A 21,808-nucleotide genomic window follows, 5' to 3' on the forward strand; every position below is an offset into this window, starting at 1 on the left:
GGAAATGGCAACCCACTCCAGTGTTCTTGCCTGGAGAATCCCAGGGACAGGGGAGCCTGGTGGGCTGCCATCTATGGGGTCGCACAGAGTCGGACACGACTGAAGTAGTAGTAGTCATTGTAGTCCGTTTGGAGAGAATTTACGTTTTTAACTGTATTGAGTCTTAAACGCCGTAGATTGAATCTGCTCCATTTACCTACCTCTTTGATTGCTCTCTTTTGCATTGTATGGTTTTCAATGTACAGATCCTTAATGTTTTGTTACTCCCTCTTTTCTGGTACTATTACAAATAGTATGTTTAGAAAGTTTTTGTTTCTATAGTTTTTTTATTGCTAGTATATAGAAATATGATTGACTTTTATATGTTGACCTTCTGTTCTGTGGCCTTAATTTACTCACTCGTTATTTTTTAGAGCTTTTGTGTAGATTGCCTGAGATTCTTGTCTTCTCCCTGATCTTAGAAAGCACTCAGGCTTTCATCATAAAGTGTGAGGTTAGCTATGGGATTTTGTAAATGCCCTTTATCAGGTTGATAAAGCGCCCTTCTCTTCAAAGTTTACTGAGAGTTGTTTAAAAGATTACAGATAATTGTTTAAATCATGAATGGTGTTGAATTTTCTCAAATGTTTTTTCTGTCATTTAATATGACCATGTGGTTTTCCTTCTTTTGTCTGAGGGATTATATCGATTAAAAAAAAAAAATACTGAATAAGCGTGCATTCCCAGAGTAAGCCTCATTTGCTTGTGGTGTATCAGTCTGTTTATGCTGCTGGACTTGATTTTCTAATATTTTGTCGAGCATTTCTGCACCTGTGTTTATGATGGATATTGGTCTATAGTCTTCTTACACTGCTTTTGTCCAGTTTTGTTATTAGTAATTCTGGCCATGTAAAATGAGTTGTCATTTCATGGAAAACAGCTGGCAGTGTTGTTGCCCAGTGATAAAATGTAAGTTTTCAAGTGAAACTTCGAATTTGGAAAACTTCCGTTCACTACCACATGCTTTGACAGGTTTAAAGAGTGTTCTGAAAAGATCATTGGTGATATTAATGATGTGATTTCTTTTTTTATACTATATGATGCAATTTATCAACATTTGTAAGATCTTCATAAGTTAGTGAACCAATATTTTTTTAAATATTTGAAAATATATGAGACTATAAAAGCACTCATTAGTTAAAAAAAAAACTCGTTAAACATGGTACATAGACCAGTAGATTCTAATGTAACAGATTATAACCAGTTTATTAATTTGGTTTCTGATTCTACATTCTGATTAACTTTTAAGAAACTACCACTTTTCAAGTTTTGGATATAGTATCAAAGAAGAATGCTTCCCAGGTGGCGCAGTGGTAAAGAATCTGCCTGCCAATACAGGAGACATGGGTTCAATCCCTGAGTCCAGAAGATCCCTCTGAAGGAGGAAATGGCAACCCACCCAGTATTCTTGCCTGGAAAATCCCATGGACAGAAGAGCCTGGTGGGCCACAGTCCTTGGGGTTATGACTGAGTATGCAAAAGGAGGATCAAAGAAGAATATAACCACAGTTATTTCAGAAAGCTATTAAAATACTCCTTTTCACAGCTCTGAGGCCAGATATTCTTGATATAAAGAAAACCATTTATCTGTTCAGAGCAAAGCAATGTCTGTCCAAAATTAAGCAGTTCTCCCGTCTCATTGGATTGTAACCTAGTGTTCATTCTCGCACTACCTGGAATTAGTACTGACCCTGCAGGTTAAAGGCTCAGTTGCACAGCAGTGTCCCCCACTTCAGATGCCGGTCATGGGTTGCAGGTCAGATTCCCACTACCTCTTCCTCTTTCGGTAATTTGCTGTCAAGGCTCAAAGAACTTAGGGAAACACGTTATATATGTTTAGTGATGTAAAAGGATATTATAAAGGAGGGAAATGAGCTTCCAGATGAAGAGGTCCACGGGGTGAAGTCCAGAAGGATCCCAAGTGCAGGAGCTTCTGTCTCTGTGGGGTTGGGGCGATCTCCCCTCTGGCACATGGACACATTCATGAACCCAGAAGCTCTCTGAGCTGCTTCATTTAGGGTTTTATGGTGTCATCACGTAGGCACGATTGATTAAATCATTAGCTGTTGGTGATTGGCTTGATGGTCCACAACCCCCTCCACCCTCCCTGGAGGTTGGAGAGTGGGGCTGGAGTTCTGGTTCCTTCTCTGGCAACCAGCTCCCTCTGCACAAGTCACTTGGTGTCCATAAACTTTTCCTGTGCTTGAAAGAGCTTTATTATGATTAACAAATGATGCTCCTCTGGCCCTACTGTAACTCAGGAAGCTGCAAGGGTTTTAGGAACTCTGTGCCAGGAACCAGGACAGAAACTGTACATACACACATGTATACACGTAGGCTTCCCTTGTGGCTTGGATGGTAAAGCATCTGCCTGCAATGCAGGAGACCTGGATTGGGATGATCCCCTGGAGAAAGAAGTAGCAACCTACTCCACTATTCTTGCCTGTAGAATCCCGTGGACAGAGGAGCCTGGCAGGCTACAGTCCATAGGGTCATAACTGCACAACTAACACAACAACACACACACACACACACACACACTGTGTATATATATACACACATACACACATACACTAATATATATAATATACATACATTTCTTCTCATATCCTGATAGCACTATATATATTTGACCCAAATAAAAAAGCACAACAGATTGAATGCCAAAGCAGATATAAGAATCTTAACAGTTTTCTATCAAGAAAAATAGAGTTGCAAAAATGTAAAATGGCATCCTCTTATTTTTTCAGTTTGGAAAATAGTTATTTTTAAAAAATGGTGTTTATGTTAACTTTTAACAGATTTAATATTGTTCATTTAAACTGGATAATTTTTCATCTTAATTTTCAATACCTTACTATCTATAGGTAAAACTCAGATAAATGGAAGCTCAGTAATTTTTAAGATTTCAAAGTCCCAAGACAGAAAGTTTGAGATTCACTATTTTAACCTTCCAGGGTTGTTGAAGGTCAGATGAATGTATTCGTGAATGTGAAATTTGGTAAAATATTTTCAACATGGATTTGTAAATAACTTGAGCCCTCGCTGTGTAAATCCTTCAGGTTCCAACTTTGGAGAGGAGATACGGAAAGAGGGTGTGGGAGAATAAGTATTTGCTGTTTCTTGTGAGCTTGTTAGCTGTGGGGAGGGCAGGGGGCTTCCTCATAACTCCTCTGCTCCACCAACCAAAGGGTGTAAAAGCAACTTTGTGATAGAGGCTTGTTTTGTCCTAAGTTTATTTATAAATATATTTATTTGTAATAAACTATCTCTGTATTTGTGTGTGTGCTTGGGTCCACAGCAAAGCCCTGCTGTTGGTGAATATGTTCTGTTACTGGTGCAAGTTGCTTTTTGGTTTTGAAATTGTCCCTGTCTTCCCTTGCAGGTATAGAGCAAGATGCAGTGAATACTTTTACCAAATACATATCTCCAGATGCTGCTAAACCGATACCAATTACAGAAGCAATGAGAAATGACATCATAGGTAAGCAGTGCTTGAAGCTATGGCCAAAAAAAAGAAAGCCTCTTTTTGGTTATTAAGAGAATTCTTCATGAATATGAAATTCAGCATCTCCCTTCCGTGTCTTGTTTTCAGTGTACTTTATTATATCTGACTGTTGCTCACTTAAAAAGTTTCCCTCTTATTCATTATTATTAGTTTTTGACTTGAAAAATAGTAGCACATGTTTACTTGAGTACTTACTGTGTCCCAGACAATATTCTAAGCACTTCCCCTGGACAAACTCATATAATCTTCTAAAGAACGTTTTAGCATAAATACAGTTATTATTTTATAAGTGAGGAACCACAGAGAAGGTAACAGCTCCCAGTGCACACCTGCTGTCTATAACATTTGCCCTCGATAAGGCTCAGACATGGCAGAGTTAGGCTTTGAAACCAGACCCTACCTGGTAGGCTATTTGGCAGTGTTTTTCATGCTGCAGATTAGGACCAGTCTCCTCTTAGGTCTTCGCCACCATCCCCACCTCCCTTGCAAAAAAAGACTAGAAAAATCAAAGTGCTTCACAGTAGTAAGGGCAAACAAACAGCACTTCTGAAAATTGTTTCTTTTTTCCATCATGCATAGGTATATAAATTTTTCTGTCGTAATTTTTTAAATGTTTTGAAAGCTTTTACTATGTTGTATCAGAAAGACCTCGTATGCCTATAGTCACAGATAGAAGTGGTTCATTATACATTGAATAGATATTTATTATCAGAAAACGAAGATCATGGCATGTGGTCCCATCACTTCATGGGAAATAGATGGGGAAAGAGTGGAAACAGTGTCAGGCCTGGCGTGCTGTGATTCACGGGGTTGCAAATAATATTTTTGGGCTCCAAAATCACTGCAGATGGTGACTGCAGCCATGAAATTAAAAGTTGCTTACTCCTTGGAAGAAAAGTTATGACCAACCTAGATAGCATATTCAAAAGCAGAGATATTACTTTGCCAACAAAGGTCCGTCTAGTCAAGGCTATGGTTTTTCCAGTGGTCATGTATGGATGTGAGAGTTGGACTGTGAAGAAAGCTGAGCGCCGAAGTGCTTTTAAACTGTGGTGTTGGAGAAGACTCTTGAGAGTCCCTTGGACTGCAGGGAGATCCAACCAGTCCATTCTGAAGATCAGCCCTGGGATTTCTTTGGAAGGAATGATGATGAAGCTGAAACTTCAATACTTTGGCCACCTCCTGCGAAGAGTTGACTCATTGGAAAAGACTCTGATGTTGGGAGGGATTGGGGGCAGGAGGAGAAGGGGACGACAGAGGATAAGATGGCTGGATGGCATCACTGACTCAATGGACGTGAGTCTGAGTGAACTCAGGGAGTTGGTGATGGACAGGGAGGCCTGGCATGCTGCGATACATAGGGTCGCAAAGAGTTGGACAAGACTGAGCGTTTGAACTGAACTAAACTGATATTCCTATTAAGTCCCATTACTCAGTTTTGAGTTTTTGATTGCAAAAATTAAGTGTTTTGATTTATGAAGTATAGCCTGTTATTCCTCTCCAAGCAGGTTCTTCCCAGCGTGGGGCTCTCTGGGTCTTTACTCATTATTTGGGAATAGCAGATCCCCTCCCGGTCTCAGCTAAGCTGCTTCTGTCAGTCGCCCCACTCCCAGTGCATTCCTTCTGTCTGTGTCAGGCTAACAGGTGCTGTCCATGTGTTTCCCTTTTCCTCTCCCACACAGACGCCTGTAACACACGGGCCTTGTGGCTGTTGGTGGCTTGTCCCCATCTGCTTGTATTTTGGAATTTTCAACCAGTTTCATTCCAAGTGTCGTCATGGAATTTGGGGTTTTCTATGTTGTTTCTATGTGAAAATTTGTTGCTACCATCTTCTAGACTTCCCAAGACCACCTGTGCCTAATGATAACTGTTAGGTGTCTGAACAGATTAGAATGTTGGAAATCGTTCGCTAGCAATTCCTTTAGGTGTTTGTACCAATTGATAACTAACCTGTCTGGGGTAGCTGAGAAAAGGAGAGAGCTTTTGATAAAGAGGTAACTATTTTTCATAAATCTATAGTTCCTTAGGTTACCATCCTAGAAATAGAATTGCTGATTGAAAGGGTATGTTCATATTTTGAGGAATGGGGATATGTTCATTTTTAAAGCTTGTGCTAGAAACTGCCAGTTTATATGCCCAGTTAAATACATCAGTTTATATGCCCACTAACACAAGGGTCAGTTTTCCCATGTCCGTGCTCAAGTGTGTGTATCATTAAACAGTTAAGCAAATGGATTGTTAAAACGATTTTGTGCCAGTTTACTAGACAAAAGGTGATGTGCTTCATTATTGTAATCCATTATTATATTTCCTTGGTTACTAGTGAGCATGAATATGTTTTTAATTGGCCATTTTATATTTGTCCTTCAGTGAATTTTCTTTTCCTGTCCTTTGTTCATTTTTCTTTTGAGACTTTCTTGTAAGTTTGTAAGAGCTCTTAATACATGAATGAAAATAATCTATCATTCTTAAACTGTCATATATGCTGCAACTCTTTTCTCTCAGTCTGCCCTTTTGTTTTAGGAGTGTTTTAAAGAAATTAATTTCATATTGAATCTTTTGATTTTTGCTTTTGCATGTATGCTTAGAAAGACATTCCTTACATCATGATCAGCTGTTTACCTGTATTTTCTTTTAATTGCATTAAAACCTGCTAATCTTGATGCCTTTACAGTTATTGCCTGCTTTGATTTGCAGATGTGTATAGTTTGGATTTAGAGAAAAAGTTATTTACCATTTCTTTTACAGCAAAGATTTGTGGAGAAGACGGGCAGGTGGATCCCAACTGTTTCGTTTCTGCACAGTCCATAGTCTTCAGTGCAATGGAGCACGAGTACGTCGGTTTCACACACCCACATTCTATGGTCTTGGGAATTTCGGTTCAGTCTCAGGAGAAAACCAAGTTATCTTTGAGGGTTTAAATACTTTGAATGTTTACAGGATCTTATAGGCATCCTCTCAAACTATCTTGGGCAATGGTTTCTTTTAAATACAAATTATGTAAGTCCTAGTAAAAGTAAAACAGATTTGTATTTTTAATTTTGATATTTCTTAAGTTAAAAGAATTTGTTTTTAATTCTGAAGTCACTGGGGGAGATTGTGACTGTAGTGTATCTGCTTAAACAACATGTGTCTTCAGGTGGATATCCTGATTGTTAGTACATGCTGTAACCTTAATGGATGCCGTAGCACTAAATCCACATGCCCTCAAAAAAATCTCCGTATTCATTCTTTCATTTAAGATTTGTGGAAAGGGTGCTGCGCACAGTTAGCTGTAGTACCTGCTGAAGGAGATTACAGCCTGAGAGTAACAGGGCATGTTGCTTGGTTACTGCAGTAGGAGGTAGCATGTGTTCAATGCTAGAGGGGAGCTGCAAGCCAGTAAGAGAGGGGAGAGGTTGCTGCAGGGAGAGGAGTCAGGGAGACACCGTGGGAAGGGAGGGTGTGCTGACCCAGGCTGTGAGGCACAGCGGGCACAGCGCGGAAAGAGTGTGTGCTTCCCAGCAGAGCTCTTTCCTCGGTTGGTCCCTCAAATTTTACCTTTTTGTCCACATGCAGGCACTTTAGTGAGTTTCTACGAAGTCACCATTTCTGTAAATACCAGATTGAAGTGCTGACCAGTGGAACTGTTTACCTGGCTGACATTCTCTTCTGTGAGTCAGCCCTCTTTTATTTCTCAGAGGTAAATTCTGCATTTCCTTTCACACTCTGTTAGATTCCAGCCTCTAAGCTGTAAATGCTGGGGCCCTGCCTGTGGAAACTAACATAGAGGAGACAAGTTATTTGTAAACACATCAGTTGGGTTTAAATACCTCAATTACTGTGTTGTATCTAATGGCAAGAATACTTGAATGGCATTAAAGAGAACTTGAAAATTCAGTGTAAAATAACTATAATTTTGAAAAACCTAATTAAACTGCTTATAAAAGAATGCAGATTTTTAACTACTTAGAGCTGTTTTAAAACCACAGAATTTGATACTTGATTTCAATGCATAAATGTTTGCAGACCAGACTTAAGAAGAGAGAAGGGAAAGTAGTGAATTTTTTTCTGCTGTGTCATCATTTTACTTGAGCCATGTGATAGGATTACCCAGCGAAGCATTTGCAAGGAGCAGTGAGTAAACTCATCTCCTTGAGGCATGCAGTTTAGTGTGATGGGGTGCGTTAGGCTTCAGCTAATGAAATTGTTGCAAAGCAAGTGACTTTGAAGTCGGGGTAGAGGGTTCCTAGTCTCACAGAGTGGTCACTTAGACCCATACCTGCATCCTACCTCCTCACCAGGGTACAGTTACTTAGCTGATTCAAGTTCTCACCCCCTCTCTTTACCTTAAGTTTAATTGAGCATTTGTTCAGGTTGCTGTGGCTGCGTGGAATGGTGGAAACAATCAGGTGTTCGAGATTGGGTCCAATTGGTTTATTTTTTGTATGCTTGGCAGCAAGGAACCACTAATCCACCTTTAATTTTAACTCCTGTTCACTGAAATTTGCTTTCAGCTGTGTGGTGGTAGAGTTTCTGTTGTTGCTTAGAGTTGTTTGTTTGTTTTGATTGGCGGGGGGGTTTGTTTCTTGGTTTTTTTCCCCCCTAAAACAACATTTTAATATTTTTCAATCTCAAATGACTGTAAGTTGCTGACTGGCATTAACTGAGCAAGTGGATCTTTGGGGAGTGGGTGGTTTTGTGGGGATTTCTTCTCTTGGTGTCCTGTATTTTAATAGTTGGTGTTTATATATAGATGAGAAATGGTGAGAGAAATCTGTTTACAGATTTTCAGTCTGATTTTCCTCTTTTGTATGTTTACTTCCCAGTACATGGAGAAAGAGGATGCAGTGAATATCCTACAATTCTGGTTGGCAGCAGACAACTTCCAGTCTCAGCTCGCTGCCAAAAAAGGGCAGTATGACGGACAGGAGGCGCAGAATGACGCCATGATCTTATACGACAAGTGAGTCAGTTGGTGGAGGACTTCGGCACTTAGCAGATACTGAGCGTTTCATGTGCTCTTGGGTAGTAAAGGTGGGTCACCTGGGTCTCTGCCATCAGGGAGCTCGCAGGGAGCCACGGAGGAGCTGCTTACTGGTGTGTGCAAAGTGGGGGTTCCTAGAACACAAGGTGCTGGTGGGAAAGTGGGGTGTGTGGGGAGCGTGGAGGTCACTGAGGGCTTCACAGAAGGAAGATTTGATTGCATCCTGAAGAGTGAATTGGATTCTGTCGCCAAAGAAGGTGGGAAAGAATGTTCTTGGAGGAGGCACTGGCATGAGCAGACTCATTGGCGCTTTGGGTGATTGAAAACTTGGGTTGGGACATGAAAGAAGATGAAACCAACAGGAATATATTGTAGAGGGCTCAGTGGCTACTCAGCCAGACTGACCGCTTAGCAGAGAGCACTTTTTCATTAGCTTTCCCTGAAGATGAGATGGCAGCACAGTCTGACAGGGAATGGAATTGGAAACTGTGTCTGCTCCTCATTTTCATCCAACTTTTCTCCTTCTGTGAAGAAAAGCAGTGTGATGTTTGTATCCACAAGCACTTGCTAAGAAGACAGCTTGAGGGTAAAGAAAAAATCACTGGGACCTTAGGGTTGGCAGAGAGCTGAGAGCATCTGGGTCAGGGGTTTCCGCGTGCCAGGCATGCTCGTGCTCCTGTCAGTGCAAGTGTCACCTAGGAACTTGCCAAAAATAGATTTCCTGCCCTCTGGTGGAAGATATTCTGACTCGGCGGGTTTGAAGTATGACCCAGGAATCTTTCTCTGTAAAGACATCTGGTGATCCTGATGAATAGCCCGGTGAGAGTCTGGTCTGATTTTCCCAGTTTGCTGATGAGAACACCAGGGCCCACACGGGTGATGAATGTCTCAAAGTCACAGGACAGATTAGTGACAGGACTTGGATGCGGTTCTAATGTTTGTCCAGTGTTTATTTTAGTATAATATATTTGTGGGAAAATACTGTACAAGAAACATTGTTATATGGACATTAACATGGCCGATGTGTACGTTTAGAAATTCGGGGTAGTTCCCTCATGATCCAGTGGTTAGAATTCTGCGATTTCAGGGATTGAATCTGGGGCCTAGGTTCAAGCCCAGGTCTAAGATCTAAGATCCCGCAAGCCACATAGTGTGGCCAAAAGAAATTTTTGTTATGTCTTGTCCCACAATTAAAAGCATGGAGGAATATTTGCCAACTTACTTGTTGCAAGGTGGGAGGAAGCTCACTTTTTGTTAAGAAAATACTGATAACGAGAAAGCGGGGTTTTCTGTGCTGGAGCAGAAGAGTGGCCGCAGTGAGGACCTGGCGGAGCACAGTGCACCCCTCGCAGGGGCGCCGTCTGCCCTGGGTCCCGAGTCCAAACCGGGAGCCGTCTTCAAATGAAGACGCCCACCAGCACTATTGTTTTATCAAGGTCATTATGCCAAAGTTGACTTTACCCGTTCCTACTCTTCCACTTTTCTTTTTTTTCCTAATATCCTGTTTCATTAGCCTTTCTGTATTTTTGTTGTAAAGAGGAGCTGGAAGCCGCAGAATGCTCAGATGTGGTGGGAGGAAAGGTCGCTGCAGGGCTGCCCTCCACCCAGCTCTGTAGGCCTAGGTCTGCATGAGCCTCGTAGGAGGGTCTCTGGAGTCGGTGCCAGAAGGCACTGTGGTTGCTGGGATATGGGTTGACTTTGGCCGTCTTTCTGCTATAGGTACTTCTCCCTCCAGGCCACACACCCTCTTGGGTTCGACGATGTTGTGCGACTAGAAATTGAATCCAACATCTGCCGGGAAGGTGGGCCACTCCCTAACTGTTTCACAACTCCATTACGTCAGGCCTGGACGACCATGGAGAAGGTAACCAAAACCCCAGAAGTGTTAAACTATAGTAAGTTTTTCCTGGTGTAAGTCAGAAAATGAAATGCGGAGAAACACAATAGTAGACAACTGAAATAGTGCGATGATGATTAAGAGCAAAGGCTTTGAGTCTGGCTTGGTGTGTATTAATCTCAACCCTATAGGCCGAGGGACCCAGGCAGCTCCCGAAGTCCTTTAATGCCATTTTCCTCCTCTCTGAGGTGGGGCTCATACAGGTACTTAACCTCAGAAGTGTTTTGAGGATGAAAGTGAGGTAAGACATGTAGAGTGCTTACTAGTAACGTAGCCCCTGACACATCGTAAGCGTTAAAGAATGTTAACTGCTGTTATTACTGTATTATAGCTTTTAGATAACTGATAGTACTGAGCAAAGTTAGCTTAGGGATGATCCAAATTTTTCACCAAACCCTCCAACAGGGTTGGAATGTTAGTTTTTTGTATCGGTGTCACTTACAAGGTAAGTGCTAATAGCTGCTTATTATTGATAAAGAGTTGGAACTTATGCCTCAGTTATTCTCTGATGAACTAGAGCAGTTTTTACTGGGAATGGCACAGAGCCCAGGATAAGCCCATGAGGTGGTTCCTCTCCTGTCTGGCTGGTGCATCAGGTGGAAAGGGATTAATTACACTGCTGCATGACCACCCCTCAAACCTGAGTGTCAGGAGTGTGGCAGGGCGCTGCTGGGAAACTGGATAGCTCTTGTCCAGGGCTGATCATTTTTTCATGATTAAAATAAACATTGTCTAATCTTACAGGGAAACTTCAAGATCTATATCATACAAAGAATGTAAACTTACTGGATAATAAAAGAGAAAAATAGAGTATCAGAGTACATACAGTACTATCAAGTAGGTAAATGGGGAGAACAACATGTGCCTTCTTCACTAATACTTCGAGTATTTCTATGCTGGATGTTGTTACAGGGGTAAACAGAAGAAAAAACATGGTTTCTGCCCTCCTGCAGCTCTGTCTAGGAGGAAGGCATATGTGAAACACAGACATCAATATTTATAGTTGTGCTGAATACAGTAAAGGAAAAGTTGAACATAGGAAATGCCAGTAATAATAATGGGAGCTTAGGATCATTAATAATTTTTAAATGCAAATGTAAACATCTGTGTACATTAGATGTTTATATAACGGTGATATGAAAAAACAGATGCCAGTGTTGGAAAGCCTGTGTCAGAATAGATGCCTTGATAATACTGCTAGTGATTATCCTTAGGATTTATCAAAGCTGAAGTTTTCATGAGTTGAACTCAGTAGTCACACTCCTGGTAAATTATCTTAAAGAAATACGTCCAGAAGTCAAAATCAACATATACACGAAGACTTCAGTATTTGTAACAAACCAGAAAAATCTAATTTCAAATTACATTCGCTCCCTGGTCACTAGGAAGTCCAGATTCAGTAGTTTCACGGCTAGTTTTCCGGGGGGGGGGCCTATAAACTGATAGCATTAACAAGGTGTCTTCTCTTTCAGGTCTTTTTGCCTGGCTTTTTGTCCAGCAATCTGTATTATAAATACTTGAACGATCTCATCCACTCGGTTCGAGGAGACGAGTTCCTGGGAGGGAGTGGCTCGCTGACGGCTCCAGGCTCTATGGGTCCTCCTGACGACTCCCACCCTGGGGCTGCCGACAGCGCCACCTCTCAGGTAGTAACCCGTGTGCCCAGCCATTAGGACCTTTTCACTCAGATTCTAGCATTATAGACCCCGTTTATATGCTTTAGGTTGTGGAAGAAACAAGGAGAGATAAAATTAGCCTACTTACTAGATATTCTAACCAAAATCTTTCTGACGATTGACAAACCCGAATTAACTTTTTGGCCAAGCCAGTAGAATGCTGGTTTTTTTTTTTGTTTGTTTGTTTTTTATTTATTTATTTTTTTTTAATTATTAATTTCTGAACCCTCCTCCCTCTGCCCTCCCCATACCATCCCCCTGGGCCGTCCCAGCGCACCAGCCCCAAGCATCCAGCATCGTGCACTGAACCTGGACTGGCATCTCGTTTCATACATGACATTTCACATGTTTCAATGCCATTCTCCCAAATCTTCCCACCCTCTCCCTCTCCCACAGAGTCCATAAGACTGTTCTATACATCAGTGTCTCTTCTGCTGTCTCGTATACAGGGTTATCGTTATCATCTTTCTAAATTCCATATATATGCGTTAGTATACTGTATTTATGTTTTTCCTTCTGGCTTACTTCACTCTGTATAATAGGCTCCAGTTTCATCCACCTCATTAGAACTGATTCAAATGTATTCTTTTTAATGGCTGAGTAATACTCCATTGTGTATATGTACCACAGCTTTCTTATCCATTCATCTGCTGATGGACATCTAGGTTGCTTCCATGTCCTGGCTATTATAAACAGTGCTGCGATGAACATTGGGGTACACGTGTCTCTTTCCCTTCTGGTTTCCTCAGTGTGTATGCCCAGCAGTGGGATTGCTGGATCATAAGGCAGTTCTATTTCCAGTTTTTTAAGGAATCTCCACACTGTTCTCCATAGTGGCTGTACTAGTTTGCATTCCCACCAACAGTGTAAGAGGGTTCCCTTTTCTCCACACCCTCTCCAGCATTTATTATTTGTAGACTTTTAGATTGCAGCCATTCTGACTGGTGTGAAATGGTACCTCATAGTGGTTTTGATTTGCATTTCTCTGATAATGAGTGATGTTGAGCATCTTTTCATGTGTTTGTTAGCCATCTGTATGTCTTCTTTGGAGAAATGTCTATTTAGATCTTTGGCCCATTTTTTGATTGGGTCATTTATTTTTCTGGAGTTGAGCTGTAGGAGTTGCTTGTATATTTTTGAGATTAGTTGTTTGTCGGTTGCTTCATTTGCTATTATTTTCTCCCATTCTGAAGGCTGTCTTTTCACCTTGCTAATAGTTTGAATGCTGTTTTTGTTTAGACACAAAGGTCTAGGTGCTAACCATAAAAAGTATTTTTACATTTTTGGTTGAAGTATAATAATATGTTTCAGAAGAGTCTACATTTCATAATCATGTAGAGCTCGAAGAATTTAGATAAGCAAACCTAACCCATGTGACCAGCATCTAGATCAAGAAAGAGAGCACCTTACCAGGTTGTCAGACACTCTTGTCCCCTTCCTGCCACTGTCCTCCTCTTTTCTTTCTTTTTTCGTACAACCTTATTGAGATATACTTCACATTCCGTACAGTTTATCCATTTACACTGTATAATTCAGTGGTTTTGTAGTATATTTATAGAGTTGCTTAACTCTGACCACAATTAGTTATAGAACATTTTTTCACCCAAGAAAGGAGGCCTGTACCCTTTAACTCTCGCCCTCCAAGTCCTCGTTCCTCCAGCCCTAGGTGACTGCTAGTTGACTTTCTGTCCCTATAGATTTGCCTGTTCCAGATGTCTCATGTAAGTGGAACCTTGTGATACGTTGTCTTTGTGGCTGGCTTCTTTTTCGAGGTTCATCTGTGGTTTTAGCATGTGTTAGAACTTTGTTCTTCTTATGGCCAAGTGCTGCTCCATCGTAGAGACACCACGTTTTGTTCACTCCTCAGCTTGTGGACGTCGGGGTTATTGTTTTGGCTGTTAGGAATCACGCTGCTGTACAGCTTTTGTGTGGATGTATGTTTTCATTTCTCTGGTGTACATACCTAGGAGTAGGATGGCTGGGTCAAATGATGACTGTTTAACTCAGTCTTGATTACTGTTCCTTTGTAATAAGTTGTGAAATTGGGAAATCAGAGTCCTCCAACTTAGTTCTTCTTTCTCAAGATTGTTTTGATGGTTTGAGGTCTCTTGCAGTTCCATATGAATTTTAGGATTAGCTTGTCCATGTCTACGAAGAAGCTAGTCAGGATTCTGATAGGGAAGGAGGACTTTAACTCCACAGATCAATCTGTTGTTACTTTAAACAATGCTGCAACAAATAATCTTGTGTATAAGTCATTTTGTATAAATTATTTATGATTGAATTTTAGAAGTGGAGTCACTGGGTCAACCCATGCCTCTATTTCATAGAAGTACCAGTTCTCTCTTGCTTTCTTTGTGGGCATGAGGAGTGGGAGGTAAAATACTATCATCTTAGCAAGTTTCCTCCATCTGTTTTGTCACATGGCCACACTAAGAATCAAAAGCATTCATTTTGATCCCATGAAAGTTGGACTTTAGATTTATCAGCCAAGATACATCTGCATGAAAGAAAGGAGCTTTACACAGTTGAGAACATAAGCTCAGTTGCTGGAACTCGATTCCTTAGGGAAAACACATGTGGCCTATGGATGCACACGTCATATGCATCGGTATTGTGCTTAGCTCCTGCACTTATGTTTGAGTCTTAGGATCATTGCTTTTAAGCATCTCATTCGTGACAGGATTTAGTGGAAAGTGTGTGTGTTTTAAACACTGAAGATATTGTATAAATCTGTCATTCCAAACCCAGGACTGACTGGACTCCTGAATAACATACACTAATTTCACAATTTCTGTTGTAGTCCAGTGTGAAAAAAGCCAGTGTTAAGATTCTGAAAAATTTTGATGAAGCGATAATTGTAGATGCTGCAAGTCTGGATCCAGAATCTTTGTATCAACGGACATATGCAGGGTAAGCATCTTTTAAAAAAATTTTTTTTAATTTAAAATGTAAAGTTGTTTCCACTGTCTCATCTATGCCCTCCCCTTTTACATGTAGTGCAGTAGAGTGCAGTTGAGGGTGAAGGCTCAGGAGTGACTTCCTGGGCTTAATCTTGGCTCAACTGCTGATGGCAAGCTGCCTAATGCTCTCCAGTTTTTCATCCGTGAAACGAGAATGAGTCCTGCTTCGTTGGGTTGGTGAGGGGGTTAAATGAGATAGTACGTGAAAAGCATTGAAAACATTGCCTGATAGCAGTGAGCGCTCAGTGGATTCCATTGCCATCCTCATTCCACCGCTGTGTATGACACTGATGCATGTCATGTTTACATAATGTGTGCTAGGCTGTCTTGTCCATGTTTCATTTGATTCCTATGTTAGCTATTTTGAAGTCTCTGTTTTAAACTACAAAGACGCTGAAGCATTTATCATGGACTATACCATTGTCCATTGGTACATACTGTACCATTGGCCGTCAGTAACTGAAGGGGATTGCAGGACCCCCTCAGACACCAGAGTCTGAGGATGCTCGAGTGCCTTGTATGAAATGGCCTGATATTTTAAACCCGTATAAATCATCTCTTGATTACTTATAATATCTAACAGAACGTCAATTTTTTGTAAGTAGTTGTAAATACAATGTAAATGCTGTGTAAATAGTTGCCAGTGCACAGGAAATTCAAGTCTTGCTATTTGAAACTTTCTAGATTTTTTTTTCTCTGAATATTTTCAATCGGTCGTTGATTGAGTCTGTAGATCTGGAACCTGCAGATATGGGGAACCAGCTGTATTTGGGGAAACGGAATAGAATGATTCCTTTGTATTTTGCAGTTAACTTGGTTGTTTATTTTATCCTAAAACAGAAAGGCAGTGATCTCAATCTTTACCACAGATCAAATCATAATATCACTTCCTCTTCCCTAAAGATGGATTGAAAACACAGAAACCTGTGTAAAGGCATGGATGATTACCCCACCCCAGTCCTGGCAGTACCATGAAAGGGGATTTCAACATGCTTAATTGCTTTTTCCAGAAAGTAAAGTGATAGTTGGGAGACCAAGGAGTCCCGAAAATGCTTTGAAGTAAATAGAAGGTTATTTTGGCGACTCAGTCTTCAGCTGCGTCAGTGTTGTAGCAATCTTTATTTCTTCTTTCAGGAAATGGTAGAGAATAATGCTAAATGAGTTAATTCCCAAAGATGCTGTTTATTCTTAAGGAATGATTGGTTCATTTATTTCAGACCTTAAGAAAGACTGTCAATTGCAAGATGTTTTATTTCTATAGTGTTTCTTGTATGTAAAATAAATATGTTAATTTATAAAATTTAAATTTGTAAAATAAATATATGTATCAGATCAGATCAAATCAGTCGCTCAGTCATGTCCAACTCTTTGTGACACCATGAATCACAGCACACCATGCCTCCCTGCCCATCACCAACCCCCGGAGTTCACTCAGACTCAGGTCCATCAAGTCAGTGATGCCATCCAGCCATCTCATCCTCTGTCGTCCCCTTCTCCTCCTGCCCCCAATCCCTCCCATCATCAGTCTTTTCCAATGAGTCAACTCTTCACATGAGGTGGCCAAAGTACTGGAGTTTCAGCTTTAGCATCATTCCTTCCAAAGAAATCCCAGGGCTGATCTCCTTCAGAGTGGACTGGTAGATCTCCTTGCAGTCCAAGGGACTCTCAAGAGTCTTCTCCAACACCACAGTTCAAAAGCATCAATTCTTCGGTGCTCAGCCTTCTTCACAGTCCAACTCTCACATCCATACATGACCACAGGAAAAACCATAGCCTTGACTAGACGGACCTTTGTTGGCAAAGTAATGTCTCTGCTTTTGAATATGCTATCTAGGTTGGTCATAACTTTCCTTCCAAGGAGTAAGCGTCTTTTAATTTCATGGCTGCAGTCACCATCTGTAGTGATTTTTACAGTGTAGTGATTTTCTGTAGCCCAGAAAAATAAAGTCTGACACTGTTTCCACTGTTTCCCCATCGATTTCCCGTGAAGTGCTGGGACCGGTGCCATGATCTTCATTTTCTGAATGTTGAGCTTTAAGCCAACTTTTTCACTCTCCACTTCACTTTCATCAAGAGGCTTTTGAGTTCCTCTTCACTTTCTGCCATAAGGGTGGTGTCATCTGCATATCTGAGGTTATTGATATTTCTCCCGGCAGTCTTGATTCCAGCTTGTGTTTCTTCCAGTCCAGCGTTTCTCATGATGTACTCTGCATATAAGTTAAATAAACACGGTGACAGTATACAGCCTTGACGAACTCCTTTTCCTATTTGGAACCAGTCTGTTGTTCCATGTCCAGTTCTAACTGTTGCTTCCTGACCTGCATACAAATTTCTCAAGAGGCAGATCAGGTGGTCTGGTATTCCCATCTCTTTCAGAATTTTCCACAGTTTATTGTGATCCACACAGTCAAAGGCTTTGGCATAGTCAATAAAGCAGAAATAGATGCTTTTCTGGAACTCTCTTGCTTTTTCCATGATCCAGCGGATGTTGGCAATTTGATCTCTGGTTCCTCTGCCTTTTCTAAAACCAACTTGAACATCAGGAAGTTCACAGTTCACATATTGCTGAAGCCTGGCTTGGAGAATTTTGAGCATTACTTTACTGTCGTGTGAGATGAGTGCAATTGTGCAGTAGTTTGAGCATTCTTTGGCATTGCCTTTCTTTGGGATTGGAATGAAAACTGACCTTTTCTAGTCCTGTGGCCACTGCTGAGTTTTCCAAAATTGCTGGCATATTGAGTGCAGCACTTACACAGCATCATCTTTCAGGATTTGGAATAGCTCAACTGGAATTCCATCACCTCCACTAGCTTTGTTTGTAGTGATGCTTTCTAAGGCCCACTTGACTTCACATTCCAGGATGTCTGGCTCTAGGTCAGTGATCACACCATTGTGATTATCTGGGTTGTGAAGGTCTTCTTTGTGTGAGAGAAATAATGATTTTTTTCCTCTATCTTTAGAGATAGATTTTAGTGTTTGTTTTAGTTTAATGGTTCTAGCATCTTCCTGAAGTTTTTCTAAAGGCAAACAAATCTGTAGCAGTCGGTGTATTGGCACCCATATATTAACTGACTTATTAGGAAGGCTGTTTCTAGAATAAGATCCGCTTTACCTGAGATGAAATAATATATAGGCATTACAAAATTTTCTTCTTTTAAATAAGTTTAACTAATACAAATATATTGATCTCTTCTTCCAAAAGTGAAATTTACAAATAAGGCTTCTGTGCCCTTTGATTACAAACCAGTGCCTGTTTTCTCCCCTTCTCAGGATAATCACTGTTACGTTATAGTGTATCTTTTTGTTGGCTTATGTTTAAGTGATTGAAATTACACTCCATTTCTGTCTTGTACTTTCATTAATAGTGAGTTTGGAGATTTTTCTATGTTAGTCTACACATATTTACCTCATCTTAACTGTGTTGTGCTATTCCATAAATAATGTTAATTATAGCTCATAACTGTTGCTAAATATTTCATAGTGTGTTATGTTACTATTTGGCATTGATGGTTATTGGTATTAAGGGGTTATTGGTATTAACTGGGTTTTGGTATTAATAGGTTAGAGAAAGTTTGCTTTCTGTGGGGGACAATTCTTTTTGAGATAAGTCCCACTCTAAGTAAAATGGATAGGTATAAATTGTATTTCTCGTTCTCTAGATCTAGATAAGATGTTTAAATTTAATTTTTTTTCTTAATTTCAAATGGACTGTTAGACATTGTGTTCTTTTCATACTTATTTAGGAAGATGACGTTTGGAAGAGTTAGTGACTTGGGTCAGTTCATCCGAGAATCTGAGCCTGAACCTGATGTAAAGAAATCAAAAGGTTTGTGGTGTTTTTATACATTGTATCGCGCCTTTACTCAGGTTAGTCATTGCCTATAAGTGAAGGGTTGTTGAAGATTTAAACTGTTTATTTTACAAAATAGCTATCATGTCTTTAACCTTGTGTTTATAGTCAGGAGTGAGTCCAGGGGCTTGGTGTAGTCAGGTCTCCACACAGTCTCTGTCTCTGAATCAGAAGTTACTGAACTTGCTTTCCCATTACAGAAGGCACATCTGCATGAAACAATGGCTCAGAATACTGTGCTGACAGCAGTTGTTTGCAGTTCAGCTCTGCTTCCTCTCCCTTCCTCTCCTTGCCGAGGGTAGCTGCAGAGAGTGTTTGTCATTTGCCAACCTATAGTTTTATTTTGGATTTTAAAGCCCTGATGATAGAGCACAGAAGGAAGGGCCACATTTTAAGGTGGCTGTATCTCAGAAGCTTCTGAGAATGTGGGAACCTTACTTTCAGGTCAAGCAAGGTAATTTTAATAGTCACCTTCACACCATCTAGGAGAAAGTATAACAAGAAGGAATTGTAAGGGATGTTGTGAGCGGGTGGTCCCTGCAGTGGCGGTGCACTGGCGGAAGATGGAGCTGTGTGTGCCCTGTGAGTGCCCTCGTGTGTTTCTTAGGAAGCCTGTGGTCCTGTCTTCTGGGCCGCAGGGATTTCTAGCAGAGTGCAGTGAGATGCTTCTTTCTGCCATAGTCTGGGAATAAAGTGCAGTTGGGGAGAGTCTGGTGTCAGAGAGGCTACTCAGGGAGTAGGATTCACTGGTAACATAGGTAGAAGGAAAGGAGGATTTCAGGGTAGGTAGTGGTAGCAGGAATTAGGTCAGATTTATAACACTTACAGAGGAAATTCAGGAGACTACATCCACCGTGGAATTTGGTTACAGATTCACGGGGAGAGTAAATGAGGAAGGCAGATGAGGTTTTAACATGGATTCTCTAGATAAAACATTATGATGTTGATTTTCAATGGAAGATTAAATTAATGTCTGAGATGAAGGCTACAAAAAAAAGAGTATATGAGAGAAGAGCTCGACTTGGAGCAGGTTAAGTTTGAAATGTCTTAGGACAATTTTTAAGTTAAGTATTGGTATGACACCCAAGAACAAATTTTTGAGTTATTTGCATTTTGAAGGAAGTTGAAGCCAAGGAGGGGATGAGATACCCCAGAGAAAGTGGTGAGGAAACAACGGGATCCTGAAGAAGCTCCTATGGAGCGGGGGAGGTGCTGCTAGAAGAGGGGGACACCTTAGCAAGTAGAGGCTGTCAATAGCCTGGAGAAAGAGCTGAGCGCCAAGAAATTCAGTGGGTTCAACAGCCGTTTGAGACTTTAGGCAGAACATGTAATGTTGTGGCCATGTAATATTGACTGTGCCTGGCCATAAAGTTTAACAAGACCAGTATTTCGACTTCTGGCTAGTAATACAAAGTATTAAGGGGAAGTGGTCCAGGTTTTGTATTTTTCATGAATGCTACAGTTTACTATAGACTACCCAGTCATTGAACTAATCAGGATCTTGCCTGAGAAACAGTCTGCCAGCCACTTGGTTTAAGGCAGAGTTAGAATGTGAGCCCGTTTGTATTCATGAAAGGATAAGCTGTGTGTTTAACTCATGGAAATAGAAGCTAGCCTCCTTCCTCGGTGGTGCCTCAGCGTATTAAGTACAGATGTCGGAGAAGGCAATGGCACCCCACTGCAGTACTCTTGCCTGGAAAATTCCACGGATGGAGGAGCCTGGTGGGCTGCAGTCCATGGGGTCGCTAAGAGTCGGACACGACTGAGCGACTTCACTTTCACTTTTCACTTTCCTGCATTGGAGAAGGAAATGGCAACCCACTCCACTATTCTTGCCTGGAGAATCCCAGGGACGGCAGAGCCTGGTGGGCTGCTGTCTATGGGGTCGCACAGAGTCGGACACAACTGAAGTGACTTAGCAGTAGCAGTAGCAGTGTGAAGAGGCTGTGTGTCTCCTAGGAAGTTGTTACAGCCTGGACAGAGCCTGGCTGTTTAAAACGCTGATCTTACCAGCGAATTCGCAGACCAGAGATCCAACATGTAGCAGCGGCATCTGCACTGGAAACCCTTTTGTAGAGGAGCTGGTCTTGAAAGATTTATGTCCATCCACCTGTCAGTGGATTGTACCTCCTGATGTATTGCTAGATTCTGCCCTCAAGGCCAGATCCTGGTCCTGGTTTTATTTGATCTTTGAATGTTTACTGCAAATTTTAACACTGGTTGATAGTTTCTTTAGTTCTTTAGTTGAGAACAGAAGAAAAACCTCAAGCTCTAAAATAGCTTTTCCAAGTTTTTTCAAGCCATAATATTTGCAAGTTAAATATTCTCTTATGGGAACAATATAATCAGTTTTTGTTAATGGTTATATGCCTTAATTTGGGAGTGAGGTTGTACAAAAAAAAAAAAATATATATATATATATATATATATATCTCTCTCTCTCTCTCTCTTTTTAAAAAAAAATCTTTTGGGGCTTCCCTGGTAGCTCCGTGGTAAAGAATCTGCCTGCCAATGTAGGAGACGTGGGTTTGATCCCTAGTTTGGGAAGACCCCATATGCTGCGGAGCAACTGAGCCTGTGTGCCACAACTGCTGAGCCTGTGCTCTGGAGCCCAGGAGCCACAACTGTTGAGCCCATGTGCCATAACTACTGAAGCACGCATACCCTAGACCCCGTGCTCTGCAACAAGAGAAGCCGCCACAGTGAGAAGCGCTACAACTAGCGAGTAGCCCCCACTCGCTGCAACTAGAGAAAAGCCCATGCAGCAACGAAGGCCCAGCGCAGCCAAAAATAAATGATTTTTTTTAAAAATTTTAAAGTTTATCTTTTAAAAACTGGGAAATGGCTTTTAATAATCTTTTTTAATGCAAAATTATGCATGAGGTCTGCATTCAACTTTGGCTTTGTTT

At 41.0% G+C, this 21,808-nt stretch overlaps 1 protein-coding gene across 4 annotated transcripts in view; it reads left to right on the forward strand.

The window, feature by feature from the left end:
- AKAP10 (A-kinase anchoring protein 10) overlaps window positions 1–21,808 on the forward strand; it is a 47,453-nt gene that overhangs the window by 16,130 nt on the left and 9,515 nt on the right. For 3 of the 4 annotated variants that reach the window (XR_009491525.1, NR_198890.1, NM_001435037.1), the window contains exons 5-12: window positions 3,425–3,523; window positions 6,296–6,380; window positions 7,106–7,229; window positions 8,356–8,492; window positions 10,233–10,377; window positions 11,883–12,056; window positions 14,890–14,999; window positions 18,793–18,875. Coding sequence is in view for 2 of the 4 variants with exons in the window: in NM_001435037.1 (NP_001421966.1) it covers window positions 3,425–3,523; window positions 6,296–6,380; window positions 7,106–7,229; window positions 8,356–8,492; window positions 10,233–10,377; window positions 11,883–12,056; window positions 14,890–14,999; window positions 18,793–18,875 (957 nt within the window). In the remaining 2 variants the exon portion in view is untranslated. Of the gene's footprint in view, window positions 1–3,424; window positions 3,524–6,295; window positions 6,381–7,105; window positions 7,230–8,355; window positions 8,493–10,232; window positions 10,378–11,882; window positions 12,057–14,889; window positions 15,000–18,792; window positions 18,876–21,384; window position 21,808 lie in introns of those variants that run through there. The other variant, XM_059877977.1, reaches the window with a different exon arrangement.

This window comes from Bos taurus, chromosome 19 (assembly GCF_002263795.3).
Source record: "Bos taurus isolate L1 Dominette 01449 registration number 42190680 breed Hereford chromosome 19, ARS-UCD2.0, whole genome shotgun sequence".
NCBI lineage: Eukaryota > Metazoa > Chordata > Mammalia > Artiodactyla > Bovidae > Bos > Bos taurus.